The 15,939-nt window shown below is 43.1% G+C and overlaps 1 protein-coding gene across 3 annotated transcripts in view; it reads left to right on the forward strand.

Moving 5' to 3' along the window:
• The window catches only part of ASCC1 (activating signal cointegrator 1 complex subunit 1), a 128,926-nt gene that overhangs the window by 54,093 nt on the left and 58,894 nt on the right, over positions 1 to 15,939 (forward strand). For 2 of the 3 annotated variants that reach the window (XM_015407685.1, XM_015407684.1), the window contains 2 exons: positions 1,792 to 1,916; positions 3,900 to 3,976. In XM_015407685.1, the coding sequence (XP_015263171.1) occupies positions 1,792 to 1,916; positions 3,900 to 3,976 (202 nt within the window). Of the gene's footprint in view, positions 1 to 1,791; positions 1,917 to 3,899; positions 3,977 to 5,090; positions 5,156 to 15,939 lie in introns of those variants that run through there. The other variant, XM_015407683.1, reaches the window with a different exon arrangement.

The following is a 15,939-nucleotide window of genomic DNA, read 5'->3' on the forward strand; positions in this document are numbered from 1 at the left end:
TTGCTTTGGTGATGCAGACAATCCTCTCTGCTTTTGATTTAGACTGGGCCAGAGGAGGTGCGGGGAGAGACAGAAAGAGACAAGGTCGTGCTCTGCTGACTCCTGGGTAGCAGAGACTCTCATTGTAATTCATTTTAATTTGTCTCATTTCGTTGATTAATTTTATAACATCATAAAACACCATTTCACTTGAGCTGTTCTGTTAATTTGTTTTAGTATCATCTGTAATGATACTTCTTTCATTTGTCATCGCTAATTTTAAAAACCACTGATGTATCGCCAGAAATGATAGGGGGGGAAGATTCAATCAGTAAGATGAGAAATTGGCCAGGAACCGCCTCAGAGGGGCAGCTCAGAGCTATATCGCATGAGCTCATTGAGGATTGTCAAACAAATGGCGATTGGAGAGGGAGGCGGAATTACTATTCAATCTCAGTCTTCTGAGCAGGTCTTAAAGGCAAAGGTGGCAACCTACAGCCAGGAAGGAATGAACTCTCTAGCTATTTATGCTCCTAATGGGCTTAGTGACAAGATTTCACATTTGGGTAATTATCTCTCATTTTAATGGGTAGGGATTTTGGATTTAATGAATAGTCTCTGTCTGTGGGGCCATGAGCCTTACTCAGTGCTTTGAAGGAAGGAATGGTTCAGAAAAAACTGCAGGGCTTTAAAAATGTGGTTATCCTGTGGTGCACACTCTTAGCTTACAAGTTAGCACTAATGGGTGTCATCGTACTTCCAGGCTGGGGGGGAGGTGGGATCCAGCAATACCAAGTTCCACATACTTGATAAACTACCTAGTTCTCTAATCTGACTTCTAAATAATTTACAGCCGTTGACAAAACTGGTGTCATGCAAATACTTCTAAGAAGCTGTGAAATCTATATATTTTGTCCATCTTTGGACAATATCAACATCTAGAACCTCATACGTGTGAAAATATGCATTGATGGCAGCTTTGGGGCTGAACACGCTAATACTTCTAAGGACCTAGAAGTTGATCTTGATTCCATTGATAGAAGTAACTACCATGATCTAGTTGTAACTCACAATCATTGATGGCTTTCTGTTGGAAATCATAACCCAGTATAGAATGTATAGGCACATATCGAACAGATTGCTCATTACGATTAAACATATTTTACAAAAAGAACATATACAAAACCTAGGATTCCACTGAAGTAACTGAGCTGTGCCTATTATTTTGGAAATCGGGTTCTGTTTTCCCAGTTGCTGTTGAAGAGTATTGAAAGTCTTGATTTATTGGCGTATAGCTGTTATTCTTTCCACGGTGAGCGTCTTCTGCCACACTTACTTTCTGTTTGGAGGTCTATGGACACTATTTATGTATGGAATTATAGAGGAGCCTACTGTTGGTTTTGAATATGTTCTTTTTGTAAAATATGTTTAATTGTCATGAGTAATCTGTTGGATATGTGACTATATATTCCATTCAGTTATGACTACTAACCCAACTTTGTACTTCAATGAAGGTAATATATAGTTTTGAGCATATATTGTTGTAAATTGTGGATGGTCTTCCCTTGCTGAATGAAGGTAAGGCAGATGACTGAAACCATGAGGTCTAACATGAGATAGCATTACCTTCTTTTTTCTCATTGTGGAAAGGATCCTAGATAAAACAAGCAGCTGAGCTATACAGCATTGCATTCACAGTTTTGTAGGATCCAGCCTATTATTTTGAAGGTTATGAACATCCCAAATATAAATTATGTTGTTATTATACAAAGTTAAATGTTGGTCTTGGTTGCCTTTATTTACTTTTTACAGGCTACAGCTAATAGCAGACAGACTGATGGATCGTTTTGTGACCTCAGGGCTAATGCTGAAAGAGTGGGATAGAGTGAAACTCCATGCTACTGTTATGAACACACTTTTCCGGAAAGATCCCAATGGTGAGCATTTGTAAAGGTCTCTGAGAAAATATAGCAACTGTTTTGATTCCTGAGAATTCTATTTGATTCTTGGGTTTGCCGTTGCTCATTTGTCATTGTTTGAGCAAAAGATAATGGGTTCATGACCCTCACAAGGACATGAGTTTCTACATGGGGGTTATGTGTATCTGGAGTCATAACTGGAAGAAGACATTAAGTTGAAGTATTAAACTCACTGTTTTATGTCCAGCAGACCCTTAGTTCCTTTTTCGCATGTTTCAGGGAAGTTAAGATCTTCTTTTACGTTTTAAACAAGAGTGCCATTGTCTTCATCAATATTTTCTACATTTAAAAATGGATGACTGGTTGTAAATTATTGCTGAGTGTATAACATATGCCTTTCCATCAAAGTATGCTCTAACCGTAAGCAGGCTGCACCTAGTTTTCTTATGAGAATGACTAAATTAGTAAACAAAAGAATAACTGATTAGCTGTACAGCTAAGTACTAAGAATATCTTCATTCAGTATCAGCACTTTGCTTAGATTGTGTGTGCAGCTAATATAAGGACATTTCCTAAAGTCATTATGTGCATATTATTTATTTATTTATTTATTGAATTTATACCCCGCCCTCCCAGCCAAGGCCCAAGGGAGGGCATTCAAGATTAGACCAATTTCAGTGATCTGCTTTGATTTTGGCTGTTGAAAGAACCTAGATACAAGGCTGCATCAGAAAAATCCATATTCTATATCAAGGAATCTGTATAATTTAAAGTCCTGGGGTGAAAGTTCAAACTAAGCCACACTCTTTTCACTTGCACATTCTCTAGTGTGATATGAGTTCTCATGCACAAACAGTGCTTCTCTGCTATTTCTATTGCTCAGCTGGACAATCTTTACACAACAGAATGAGGGGAGAAGCTGCTGAGTTTTTGCAATGAATTGATTAGCCTTAAAGGACAAGACTACACAAATTATTGTAGTATATCATAGTAATCTATGATTTTTTGATAGTTTATAAGAAGGAGGAAATCGTTCGCTTTTGTACAGCTTCTCTACCTGAGGCACTTTCCATGGGCAACCAAGGAGCTGCTGTTTACAAGCTGAAATTAAAGGCTGTTTTGTACAGTCACTTCTCACAGTTAGATCTTCTTTGAAGATCCAGGTTTTCAAAAAACCATGTCAATTTCTAGCACAGCAGGGGTAGTCAGTACTTTGCCTTCATCCATTGATAAATATAAATTCCAAATAAGGAGGAGAAAAGAAAGGATCTGGAGATTAGATCAATAAAATCAGCGTAGCAGAATCAGTAAATTGATATAGAGTGCTTTGTGGGATACAGTAGCCCACCAGGCATTCCATATCTCAGTTCTGTCTCCAGCCATTTGGTATCTCAGCTTTCCCATACCATGCTGCACATGGTTCCTTGTTATCATGAAGACTAGAAACTTCCTTGAAATAAATTGAAACTTGAAGACTTCAGGCACTGAATTCTGTGCCACATAGATAGCTACAGCCTCATCAGGAGACCCTGCAGATGTGCAGAGCCGACATAACTCTAGCTAAGGATTAATTTGTCTTCTTGGGTTGGTTCCCAGCTACTGGCATTACGCTCACAGAGGCACCTTGGGTACAAGGATGCATTGCATGGCTTCCTGATTTTCCTTGGTGCTTTTAGGAATGGCCTCTACAATGTGATTGGATATTTGATGCTGGATTCAGTAATTCAAGAGACAAGAGAATGCTTTTCTGCTGAAATATGCCTTGACAGAGCATTGAATATGAGACTCTGGTTTCCTGTGGATAATTCTGTTACACTGAGCTGTCAACTCTGCATAATCCTTGCAATAATACTGATGACTCCAGGAATTTTAGCAGTGTACTTTTGGAAATAATTTGCAGGTTTTATTTTGTACGGAAAAAGTATATGCAGAGTTGTGTGCCATGTATGGAAACTACCAGTAGGGAAATATGAACTGTGGCCTCATTTGTTTATTTTGCAGCTGATGAGCAAAGCAACACAACCATTGGCAAATTTTTCAAGGGAAGGGAGTCATTTGATGGCCGAAACATAATGAAAGTAAGTATGAAATGGACTGAGTTAGTTTAGGTTAGATGACTGTTCAAAGTTGCATTTTTAAAGTTGCGTATGGTATCCTGATGGAGCACATCTACTGTATATACCGGAAAAAACAAATTACACTAAAGTTTGATTGGAATCTCTAACATATGCGAAAAGTATGTGGTGAACCATGGCCAAAGTGCAAGGAGCTGTAGTGAGATAAGGAAAATGTCCTTATTGATGGAACTTAGGGTGAATGGACAAACAGTGTCACAGAAGACAGGAAGGTTCAGCTGCTGAGCTCCCAACCTATTGGGGACCTATTAAGATGGAGCTTTTCTTGTGACATTTTCTCCCACTGTGGGAGGACATGGCATAGGAAGACAACCAAAGAGGAGTGGCTCAGCTGTTTGTACTCTATTTAAAAGATCTACAGTGCTAGGAGGAAACACTGGGAGAAGGCCTGGGCCTCTGCGTCCTGTTGTTGGCCCTCCAGAGGAATTGGTTGGCAGCTGTGTGAGACAGGATGCTGGACTGGATGGACCCTCACTGGTCTGATATGTCAGGATCTTCTTATGTTCTTACGTACACTGGCTGATGATTGGTTGCAAGCCCAGTTCAAAGTGCTAATTATTACCTGTAAAGTCCTAAAGTGTTTTGGAATCAGAGTGCTCAGAAGATCTCCTGGACCCATCTTAAACTATCTGTCAGTTAAGACCTGCTTCAGAGACTCTGAGCTGCAAGTCTCACCTTCCTTCAGCAGTAAGATGAGGGACCACAAGCAACAGGGCCTTTCCTACTGTGGCCACTTGTTTATGGAATTTCCCACCACAGTGATTTGCCTGGCACCTAGCTTGCTGAGTTTTAGGTGCCAGGTGAAAACATTCCACAAACTCTGGGCTTTTAACTGATCTGTGTTTGTATGTGTGTTTGTTTGTGTGCATGTGATTGTTTTCTTTTGGCCCATGGTGTTCTTGTTGGTGTCTGGTGTATTTCTTCTTAGTTGATTTTATATTAATTTGATTGTATATGTTTTTAAGCATTGTCTGGAAGCTGCCTTGGGAATTATGCTGATGAGCACAGGGTACAACTAAATAGTAAATAGGATCCCATGCAAAATCTCTGTTGACAGGATTTTTGGCAATGGTGCAGATTTATCTGACTCCCCAGACACCTGCAGCCCAAAATGTGCCCCAGTGAGCCCCGAACAGCATGAGAGAGGAGCCAGAGGTCTACTGTGGGAGGGAGGAATGAGCAAAAATTACCCCTTCCCATTGATGAAGTTTTTCTTCTGGATCCTACCCAATAAATATTTTTCTTTAGACCAGAAGTAAATAGTTGCTTGGTGCTAATGTTTAGTGTAATATAACCGTGACCTAAATTCATTTGAGAGGGTGCATTAAAAAGTCTGAAAAAAGAAAGCAGGTTTGTGTTAAGCAACATCTAAGTTTAGGGCACTAGACACTCTTTGGGGCAGGCCCTGGGCGATGTTGACTGAAATGCATAAAAAATCAGGGCTGGAAGAGCAACCACTGAATTGTACAAGGCTAGAATAGTAAATATGACATGTGAGAGAGTCTTGCTTGGGAAGGCATCATCTCCTCTCAGCTAACTGCTTTTCTGTTCTACTCAGGTTCAGGGAACTACATCTATAGCAGGATAAATAGCTGTCATTCTCAGAGTAAATGCATTATTATTTTTTAGTTTATGGAGGTATGTCATTTAATGAGAACGTGGTTTTCACAAACAGAGGCTAAAATGGAGAAAGGTAGGTAAAACACACTAGTGCATTAGCAAAAAGGTAGAAGAGGACCTGTTGAAGAGTTAAGGAGACATGCCCATAATCCAAGGTAATTGTACAGCAAGTTATGCCATCTGGTTAAAAGGCCTGTATAATTGTGTATATGGTGGTTCAAAAATGATGGTACAAGTATGGCATCTCATTGCTTTTAATATTTGTGTAGCACTAAAGCGCCCTGTGTGCTTCACAGAAAATTAAAACAAATGACAAGTCCTTGCCCAAAGGCTTTGCCTCTAAAAATAGATGAGACACTAAAGGCAAAGGGAGAGATGACTGAAAAGGAAATCTGAATATCCAGTGTAAATTCAGGGCAATGCACTTTCAAAAATTATATGATCACAATCGCAAGGTGATGGAAGTGGCTTTCTTTAAAACACACACACACAAAATGACAGCGGAAAAGTAAACAAAGAGAAAAGCAAGCAAGAAAATAGCTTAATACATTTTTTAAAGGAGGAAAGATGGGTAATTCTAAAGAAAGAGAATTCCAGTTTCGGGAGAAGCAAGTGAGAACAGGTGAAGAGGAAGACTAAAAAAGCAAGGGCTTAAACAAAAACAGAGTGAAAAAACACAGTGTATGAGCTGAGCTGCCGATGCTAAATAAGGAGGGGGCACATCATGAAGAGGCACTGAAGGTGCAAAGATGTTTAGATGGAATATGACTAGCTGGCAGTCAGTGGAAGGAATGATGGAGGAGGAGAATATGATCAATGTGGAATAGTATTTGAAAGAGAAATTAGAGGTTCAAGGTGGGAAGCTAGTGAACAAAGAAGCACAGTTTTCAAGGTAGGGTATAAAAAGCATAGTATAAACAGGAAGAAAACACCACATTGAAGTATGCTAAACTGAAAAAAAGATGTTAGTTAACAGCAGAAGGTATGAGAAGAATGTAAAAGATGCACCCCAAGACTACATATCATGAAAGAAGGACAGACACCCACTGTGCCTGCCTTGAGTGACAGCAAAGGAAAGAACTGGTTTAGGAATGAGAACTAATTAAGTCTATCAGTGTTTACTTTAAGGTGTCACTAAGTCATCCAAGCAGAAATAGCAGAAAAGCAATTAGTGATATTGGAGAGAACAAATGGAGAAAGTGAAGGAGTAGAAGCTAAACTTGACTGTCATCTGCATGAAGATGTTTATTCAAGACTGAGAGAGAGAGGAAATGCCAAGGTAAAGAGCCAGCATGGTGTAGTGGCTAACAGTGCTGGACTAGTGTTTGGAAGGCCCGGGTTTAAATCCCCACTCATGTCATGGAAGCTTGCTGGGTGACCTTGGGCCGATCACATTCTCTCAGCCTAACCTACCTCACAGAGTTGTTGTGAGGATAAAATGGAGGATAGGAGAACAATGTAAGCTGCTTTGGGTCCTCATTGGGGAGAAATGTGGGGTACAAATAAATTAAATACAACAGCAACAACAACAATAAAGAGTTGGAGATCAAGAAGAGACCCATGGAAATTACTGGCTGAATAGGGTTGCCAGGTCCTACTTTCTTCCCAGCGGTGGGATCTTTGGGTCTTGCTGAACCCAAGTTTACCACACAGTTTTGCCCAAAAACTGGAGCGTTGCCATGGAATGTCGGTGATGTGATGACATCATTTCCAGGTGATGACATCATTTCCAGGTGACGTCAACACATCGCATTCCAGGGCATTTGTGGTTGGGGTTCCCCCCACTGACCAGCTGGCTGGCAGCAGGGAGGAGCCTGCAAAAGTGGAGGACACCTGCTCAGACTGGGTGGCTGGCCACCCTATGGCTGAAGAGGAAGAGACAACAAACAGTGAACATACACCTGAAAGGAATGGCCGGACTAAAGGAGGACTGAAAGAGCTCAAGTCTGCCTCCTTTCCTGTGTCCCACTGTGTTGCATCCTCTTAAGAGTGCTCTCTGTGAGTCAGGTTTGAATAGCAAGGTTATGTAGAAAAACCTTCCTGCTGGCTATTCAATGACTGTAGGACTGTCTTCTGTGTTGAATTCTTCAGAAGTCCAGAGCTAAAAATCTTTTGAGCTATTTGTAAGACTTTTAGGTATGGGGCTGACTTGGGTAGCAAGGGTTTAAACTGGCTGCAATAGTTCTTTAACTAGGGTTTTAGTTTGTTTTAAATGTGTGGGTGTATGATAGTGTATCACAACAATAAGGAACAAGTACAGCAATTCATAGTAGTTTCCATCAGCGTTTATTCGGCCTACTTTAAGCCAAGTATTGGCCCTTCATGAGCATGTGTCTTGACCTTAAGAATTAAATAGGAAGCATAGCATCATGCTATGTAAACTGATGGCTTTACTGTTCTCCAGTCCTGTTTTCCATTTTGCTAAGGAGTAAGAGGCCCTCCCTCTGCTAAGATCATGGCATCCGGCCCCATCACTCCTTGGCAAATAGAAGGGGAAGTCGTGGAAGTAGTGACAGACTTCACGTTCCTGGGATCCCAGATCACCGCAGACTGTGGCAGTAGCCATGAAATTAAAAGACGCCTGCTCCTTGGGAGAAAAGCGATGGCGAACCTAAACAGCATGATAAAAAGTAGAGACATCACCCTGCCAACAAAAGTCCACATGGTCAAAGCAATGGTATTCCCAGTAGTAATGTATGGCTGCGAGAGTTGGACTATAAGGAAGGCCGAGTGCCGAAGAATAGATTCTTTTGAACTATGGTACTGGAGAAGACTCTTGAGAGTCCCTTAGACTGCAAGAAGATCAAATCAGTCAATCCTAAAAGAAATCAACCCTGACTGTTCCCTGGAAGGCCAGATAATGAAACTGAAGCTCAAATACTTTGGCCACCAAATGAGAAGGGAGCACTCACTGGAGAAGACCCTGATGCTGGGAAAGATTGAAGGTCAAAGAAGACGGGGACGGCAAAGGATGAGATGGTTAGACAGTGTCAAAGATGCAATGAACATGAAATTGAGCCAACTTCAGAGGACGGTGGAAGACAGGAAGGCCTGGCGGGAGCTGGTCCATGGGGTCGCGAAGAGTCGGACTCGACTGTGCAACTGAACAACAACAACAACAACCTTGACTGAGGGTGCTCTGATGTGTGGCCTGCCTGAGCAGAGAAATGCATTACTCTCTACCACCCAGCTCTATTACTTGTCCTGCCACTGTGTGAAACATGAAGCAGAGCAGTTGTTTTTAGAAGAATCTTTAATTGATTCTGTACTGTTGCAGCCAAAAGGACCATGGGATGTTTGGTGCATGAGAGAATGCTAATGATTGCCTCAAAGCAAGCCTTCCTGAAAGAAATGCCATCTTTCCTCTGCACCCCCACATTCCTTTCCTCGGTCACTTGGTATTCCTCTCCTCCTTGCCAACTGCCCAGAGCAGCACTCACTGGCACTAATTAATTATGACTGATAACTCACAGGAGAGCCCTGCCAGGCCTGGCCATTGATCAACGGTACATTCCAGCTACCCTTGCAGGGATGGGCTCTCTTGCCCCTCCCATTTCACGTATTTGTTACATTCTTTTGCTGAGAACATTCCTCTTATTTGCCAAGCAACAGCATTATCTCTGGAGAAAGAAGCCAAATAGTAGGTTGGCAATGAAAACAGCTGCAATTACTGTCTGTAGCACTCCAGCTGCATTTTGCCATCCACATGCAATGTGCCATATACACTTGCCTGTCCTCTTACCCCTGAAATTGCAGCTTTTCATTTTGGCTTCAAATTGTTATTTGCTCACTAATTATTAGTTCTGAGGTGGCTGGACTTGACGAGGCCAGTTGGTTGGGTTTGCTCTCTAGGTCTGCTCATTTTCAGACCTCTTTTTAAAAAACAATTATTTCACTTTTAATAACACAACATTTGAGTACAGAAATTGCAGTTAAGGCCACAAGAAAATACAAGGCAATTTGTATTACAAACAACAAAATACCGAATGTGCAATACAACCATTAAACAAATCATAAGAGAATACAATACCTCTCTGCAAAGTGTCCACTATTGCAGATGCATATCAATCTTTAAATTAAATCAAAGTCTGTTTCGTCAATTCACTTCTAACATTTTCAGACCTCTTTTGATAATGGAGAGCTAGGGCCTGCCCATTAAGAACAAGACCCTTTTATTGAGCAAAGGAGAACCAGAAGAAACCAAGCTCATTATGTAATTATAGAAGAAACGTCATACATGAGCCATAGGGAACTCGTATTTAACATATATTTTTTATGCATGTGCTGTCCAGTCACAACCTACTTATGGCAACCCTAGTAAGGGGTTTTCTAGGCAAGTGAGAAGTAGAGGTGGTTTGCCATTGCTTTCCTCTGCAGTCTTCTTCAGTGGTTCTCCATCCAAGTACCAGCCCTGCTTAGCTACTATGATATGATAATATTTATTTATTTATTTTTGAGAATTTTATTTCACCCTCCCCTAAGCAGGCTCAGGGCGGATCACAAAAGCTGAGTCCAAGAATCGTTACAATAAAATCACATTAAAAACAATTAAAACACTAACAATAAAAACCCATATAGGTAGCAAGAATTTCATATCTGTTAGAGCCACAGGTGGAATCAGTGGCCCTTTCAGCAGATTGGGAGCCAGACTGAGAGCAGGGAGGCCAACTGTGATGGACGCCCACCGCCTCAACCAAAGGCCTGGCAGATATTACTATATTAGCAAACTCCAAAAGCAGACAGAGGCAAATGCAGATGACCTTTTAGCAGCGAGGTAGACATTCTTGCTGTGTTCCTTTAAAAAAAACAACAACACAACTCTGCAGTTTTTGTTCTGTCATGCTACTGGAGTATCAACAACCAATGATCATTTGGAGAATCTTTGCATCTCCAGTGAGCCATTTCCAGCATCCATCACCACGAACAGCTCTTTTGTGTCCTCCTCAAAGTATTGTACTTTGTAACAAGACTAATTTTATTTCTTTTTTTACATCTGTTACATAAAGGTCACTTTAGTCACTCTCCTTGTACTTTTTTGGTCCGTATCAGCAACTTTTGTAGTCTTCCAACATCAGTAGTCAATATATATATGAAAACCACACCTCAGGCTTCAGAGCACCTGGACATTTACCAAGCATAAAAGTAGGCAACAGAAAGGACAGATACAGCACAGTCTTCTTCATGTTTACCCAGAAATCAATCCCACTGTATTCAGTAGGGTTTATATATTTACCAGAAAGTATGTTTAGGATTACAGCAATAAGCAAAGGGTCAACACTAAGATGTTCCACTGATTAAAATGTTTAGTTGATCATTTAAATGACTTTTAATCAGCTGAGTATAAAATAAATTGCATATTACTAAAGCCTTAATTTGAGTGCCTTTTTAGTGTATTGAAAGACGGGTGAGAATTTCTAATTTACTAAAGTAAATCAGTCATTCATTGCTGGGAGAGGCCATATTTAATATTTTCTTTTCATTTTCCTGTTGGAGTATACAGGAAAATGGCTTCAAAAATAAGCAGTGTGCTGTTCAATCTTTAAAAAACAGTTCTCATTCTTAATGAAGTAAAGTTGGGTGAATACCAGTTAAATTGATGAAAGCGGCAGACCTGTGCAATACAAACTGACTGGGAACAGAGCTGTACCCTTCTAAGTCCATTGAAGTCAGTGGGCTTAGAAGGGTGTGACTCTGCTCTGTTAGTCTTCATGTTTAGTAAGAAATTTCATGTTTAGTGAGAAATTTATAATTTGAGATGGAGAACTGTAGAAATAAGTTACCATATATCTGAAAATTTGGTGAAACAGCCTATGTTCAATCTACTTTTTTGTATTTTTCATATGTGCATGTGTGTGTGAGTGTGTGTGCACCTGGAAGCCATGGCAACCACTGGTGACTAACCCCTACTGGGGGGGGGGCTGGAGGATATTCAGAGAGGTGGCTGAATAAAGCCTGTCCCCGCCTGCCAACTGCTGGTATTCCTTGGAGGCCCCCCATCCAAGTACTCGTCAGAGTCAACCCTGCTTAGCTTCTGAGATCTGATGAGATCAGGCTTGCAAGGACTAACGAGGTCCCTATTTTCAGTCTTCATCCAAATTATACACAGCCCCATTTCTCTCTTCAGTGCCTTTGCAGGCTTTGACATAGCACCATGTGGCATTTAGACATGATGACTGAAGTGCCTTATCCTAAGCTTTATTTTTCCACACCGTAACTCTGAAAGCATCTATCCAGAGCAAAGAGGGAATACTTTGCAGCAGATGCCAAAGTGTGAAGGTTGTTCTCTACTGCTAGTGTTAGCCCAGCTGAAGAGAATTCTTTGTCAGATGAGGAATTATTTTATTCGTTTTTGGTTTGTTGGCTTCATTTATGCCCTGCCTTTCTCCCAAATGGGGCCCTGAAGTGGCTGACATAGTTCTCCTCTCCTAAGAGGAAGTTCTCCTCTCCTAAGAGGAAGTTACTGGCCCACGTTTGCCCCGGAAGTTTCCATGGCAGAGTGGGGGATTAGAACCTGGGTCTCCTAGGTCTTAGTGCAGCACTCTTAACCACTTCACTGGCCCTCACATAAAACAGAATATTTAGAACATTTGTGTAATGTCTCTCCAGATATGTGCTCTAGGTGGCTGACAAAAATTAAATGAAAACAATAAATCTATAGAACGGTCAATAAAACTAACAGTAAAATGATTTATATGTAGAAGACCAGAAGCCAATGAAACTGAAAGTATGAACCAATCTTAGGAGGGTACAAGCAATCCATAAAACAGCAAAGAGGTGAAAAACACAGGCCAAGATCAGGGGGAAAAAGACAGCTCAAAAAAGGGATAAAACATCAGTTTAAAAACTTGGGTAAAGCAGTGATGTTTTTGCCTGGTACCTAAAAGGCAGTAAAGTAGGTGCCACGTGAAACTTATGGGGGGGGGGGCATTCCAAAGGCAAGGTGAAGCCACTGTGAAAATTCCTATCTCTGGTAATTGCCAATCTCAAGACTGCAAGCACAACACAGACAGCAGGACTTGGGAGGAAGAGGCTGGACATTATGGAAAGAGGTGATCCCATGAGTACCCCTGACCTGAGCTGTTTAGGGCCTTGTAGGTAAGAACAGGGCTGATTTGGATGGCCGAGGCTAACCCAGTCTCATCAGATCTCGGAAACCCCCTTGGAGTACCCCCTAAATTCAACCCACAGCTTGAGAACAACTGTTACCAGATAGGAGGAATTAGTACCCCCATCTGTCAAGACAAGATTTGATGAGTGCTCCCCCCTCCCATCTTGTGGCTTGGTCCCGCCTCCCTGAGGGCCATGCTCAAAGGGGAGGGCAAGAGGGCGGTGGCTGGCAGCCCCTGGGGGCGTGGCGGCCACATGTCGGCTTTCTCCGCAGGGTATAGCGCCCGGCCGTGGGTTGGGGGCTGGGAAAATGGAGTCCCTGGGTGTTTCGAATCTTTTTTGGGTGCAAAGGGGACTTTTGTGATTGTGTTTTGTGACTGGGGAATGCTTTGAACCAGCTGGCTTTTTGCTGTGAATGTGTGAAAACTGTACAATGCTTGTGCTAACATTGTATGAGGCCATTGTCTTAGATTTGTGCCCTGCTTAGTGCAGACTGCCCCTCCAGGGTCTCTTGGACGGCTCCTGAGAGCCCCCACCCCAGAGAGATGTCCCCCTCCTCACAGAGAGCCAAAAGGAAAAAAGTTCTACTCTTTACAGACATGCCCAACCGCCCTCTGTAAGCCCCAGAGCCAAACATTAGCGCAGTTTTAGTGCAGACTGCCCCTCCTCTCCAGGACCCCCTGTGGAGCCCCAGCTCCACTGGGACAGAGCCAGGGGACCTCCACCACCACCTCCCCTCCTTCTGAAAGCCCCAGACCCAGGCAGCTGGGGACTGGCAAGCAAAAGGGGGGGAAAGCTGCGCTTTTAAAAAACATTGTCTGCATTTTTTGTGCTGTTATGCCAGGAGCTGATAAGCAGGCAGAGCTGAGAGGCCGGGATGCCACACACACACACACACACACACACGCACGCACAAACACACCCTTTAAAAACAAGAGTTTTAACTTACCAGAGTCCCCCCCCTCCAAACCCAGCCCGCCCTAAAAGCACGCAATTGAGAGTTTTACAAGCAAAAACTGTCTGCCGGTCAGAGACTGTTTGAATCCCTAGCAGGCAGAGTGAGACAGCGGCTGTGCACAGCCTTCTGGAAGGAGGAGGAGGCAGGGCCACACACTCATTCAGCCAATTGCAGGTGGCCCGTGCAAAGACAGACATGCCTTCTACACGCAAAGAGGGGTGGGCTTAAAGTTTCAATACAACCAATGAGAGCTTCCTCTTTCCCAGCCATGGAAAATATCACAGCCTGATAGGCTGGCAGAGAGAGAAAAACGTGATAGCCTGGAGAGAAACCCCATGGCGTGGCCTGTGAAGATATGAATCCACCCCTTTGCAGGAAAACGTTCTTTGCCAGGTTTGCCCACCAAAGCAGCACACACAAACAGTCCCCCCTCCAAAGCATCTTCAGCTATCACAACCTGCAGGTGTTAAGCGGGTGTGACAGGCTGGAGTTCATTATCAGGAGCCTCACACTCCACAAGACTCCCCCCACCCCACCCCACCCACACACACACCAGCTTCCCTGTCTGCATTAAAAGAAAGGCAATTCAATTTCGGTGAAATTCGTTTTTTGCAAGTGAGCAAGGTCTGTCAGATTATACTACAACATTTTCCAACTGTCCCCTCCTCCTCCCAGAAGGCTGTGCACAGCCGCTGTCTCACTCTGCCTGCTAGGGATTCAAACAGTCTCTGACCGGCAGACAGTTTTTGCTTGTAAAACTCTCAATTGCGTGCTTTTAGGGCGGGCTGGGTTTGGAGAGGGGGGGACTCTGGTAAGTTAAAACTCTTGTTTTTAAAGGGTGTGTTTGTGCGTGTGTGTGTGTGTGGCATCCCAGCCTCTCGGCTCTGCCTGCTTATCAGCTCCTGGCATAACAGCACAAAAATTGCAGACAATGTTTTTTAAAAGCGCAGCTTTCCCCCCCTTTTGCTTGCCAGTCCCCAGCTGCCTGGCTCTGGGGCTTTCAGAAGGAGGGGAGGTGGTGGTGGAGGTCCCCTGGCTCTGTCCCAGTGGAGCTGGGGCTCCACAGGGGGTCCTGGAGAGGAGGGGCAGTCTGCACTAAAACTGCGCTAATGTTTGGCTCGGGCTTACAGAGGGCGGTTGGGCATGTCTGTAAAGAGTAGAACTTTTTTCCTTTTGGCTCTCTGTGAGGAGGGGGACATCTCTCTGGGGTGGGGGCTCTCAGGAGCCGTCCAAGAGACCCTGGAGGGGCAGTCTGCACTAAGCAGGGCACAAATCTAAGACAATGGCCTCATACAATGTTAGCACAAGCATTGTACAGTTTTCACACATTCACAGCAAAAAGCCAGCTGGTTCAAAGCATTCCCCAGTCACAAAACACAATCACAAAAGTCCCCTTTGCACCCAAAAAAGATTCGAAACACCCAGGGACTCCATTTTCCCAGCCCCCAACCCACGGCCGGGTGCTATACCCTGCGGAGAAAGCCGACACGTGGCCGCCATGCCCCCAGGGGCTGCCAGCCACCGCCCTCTTGCCCTCCCCTTCGAGCTTGGCCCTCAGGGAGGCAGGACTAAGCCACGAGAAGGGAGGGCGGAGCACTCATCAAATCTTGTCTTGACAGATGGGGGGTACTAATTCCTCCTCCAGATAAATTAGTGAATACTGTTAAAAAGATAAAATGGCCTTCTTACATATAATTTCTTTACTTCATTTCTTTACTTCATTTATACTCTGCCTTTCCCATGGAGACTCAAGGCAAATTATTGACTGAGAAATCAAATCATGGCCCACATGCAGTCATAACAGAGATCCAGTTACTAGAAGGCTGATTGGATAAAATCAGAAATGGTTTTGGTTCATTCAAAGTGTTGGCAATTTAAAGCCCACTAATCAGTGTACTCTATGTTGGATCCCCAAGCATCGAGAATAAATCCACGTTTTGAAGAAAAGCAAAATTTATTTCAAAGCATTGGAAAGACACTCAAACACGTTCTTTGTTAGAACTGACTACAAACGGTTAGGGCAAACAAGATAAAGGGATTTGAACCAGGTACAGGACCAATGGGGCACTTTCCCGCTGGCGGGTGAAAGGAAACGGTTGCGCGCTCATTCCCTGAGAACCAAGCTATCTCCAGACATAATACAGGTGCAGTTCCCAGGCTCTAAAAGCAACAAGCTGGCAGTGAAGCGTACTCCCCCAATACATCCTCCAGTTGTTTGGCT

The sequence above is a fragment of the Gekko japonicus genome, unplaced genomic scaffold (genome assembly GCF_001447785.1).
Source record: "Gekko japonicus isolate JY-2015 unplaced genomic scaffold, Gekko_japonicus_V1.1 scaffold1627, whole genome shotgun sequence".
NCBI lineage: Eukaryota > Metazoa > Chordata > Lepidosauria > Squamata > Gekkonidae > Gekko > Gekko japonicus.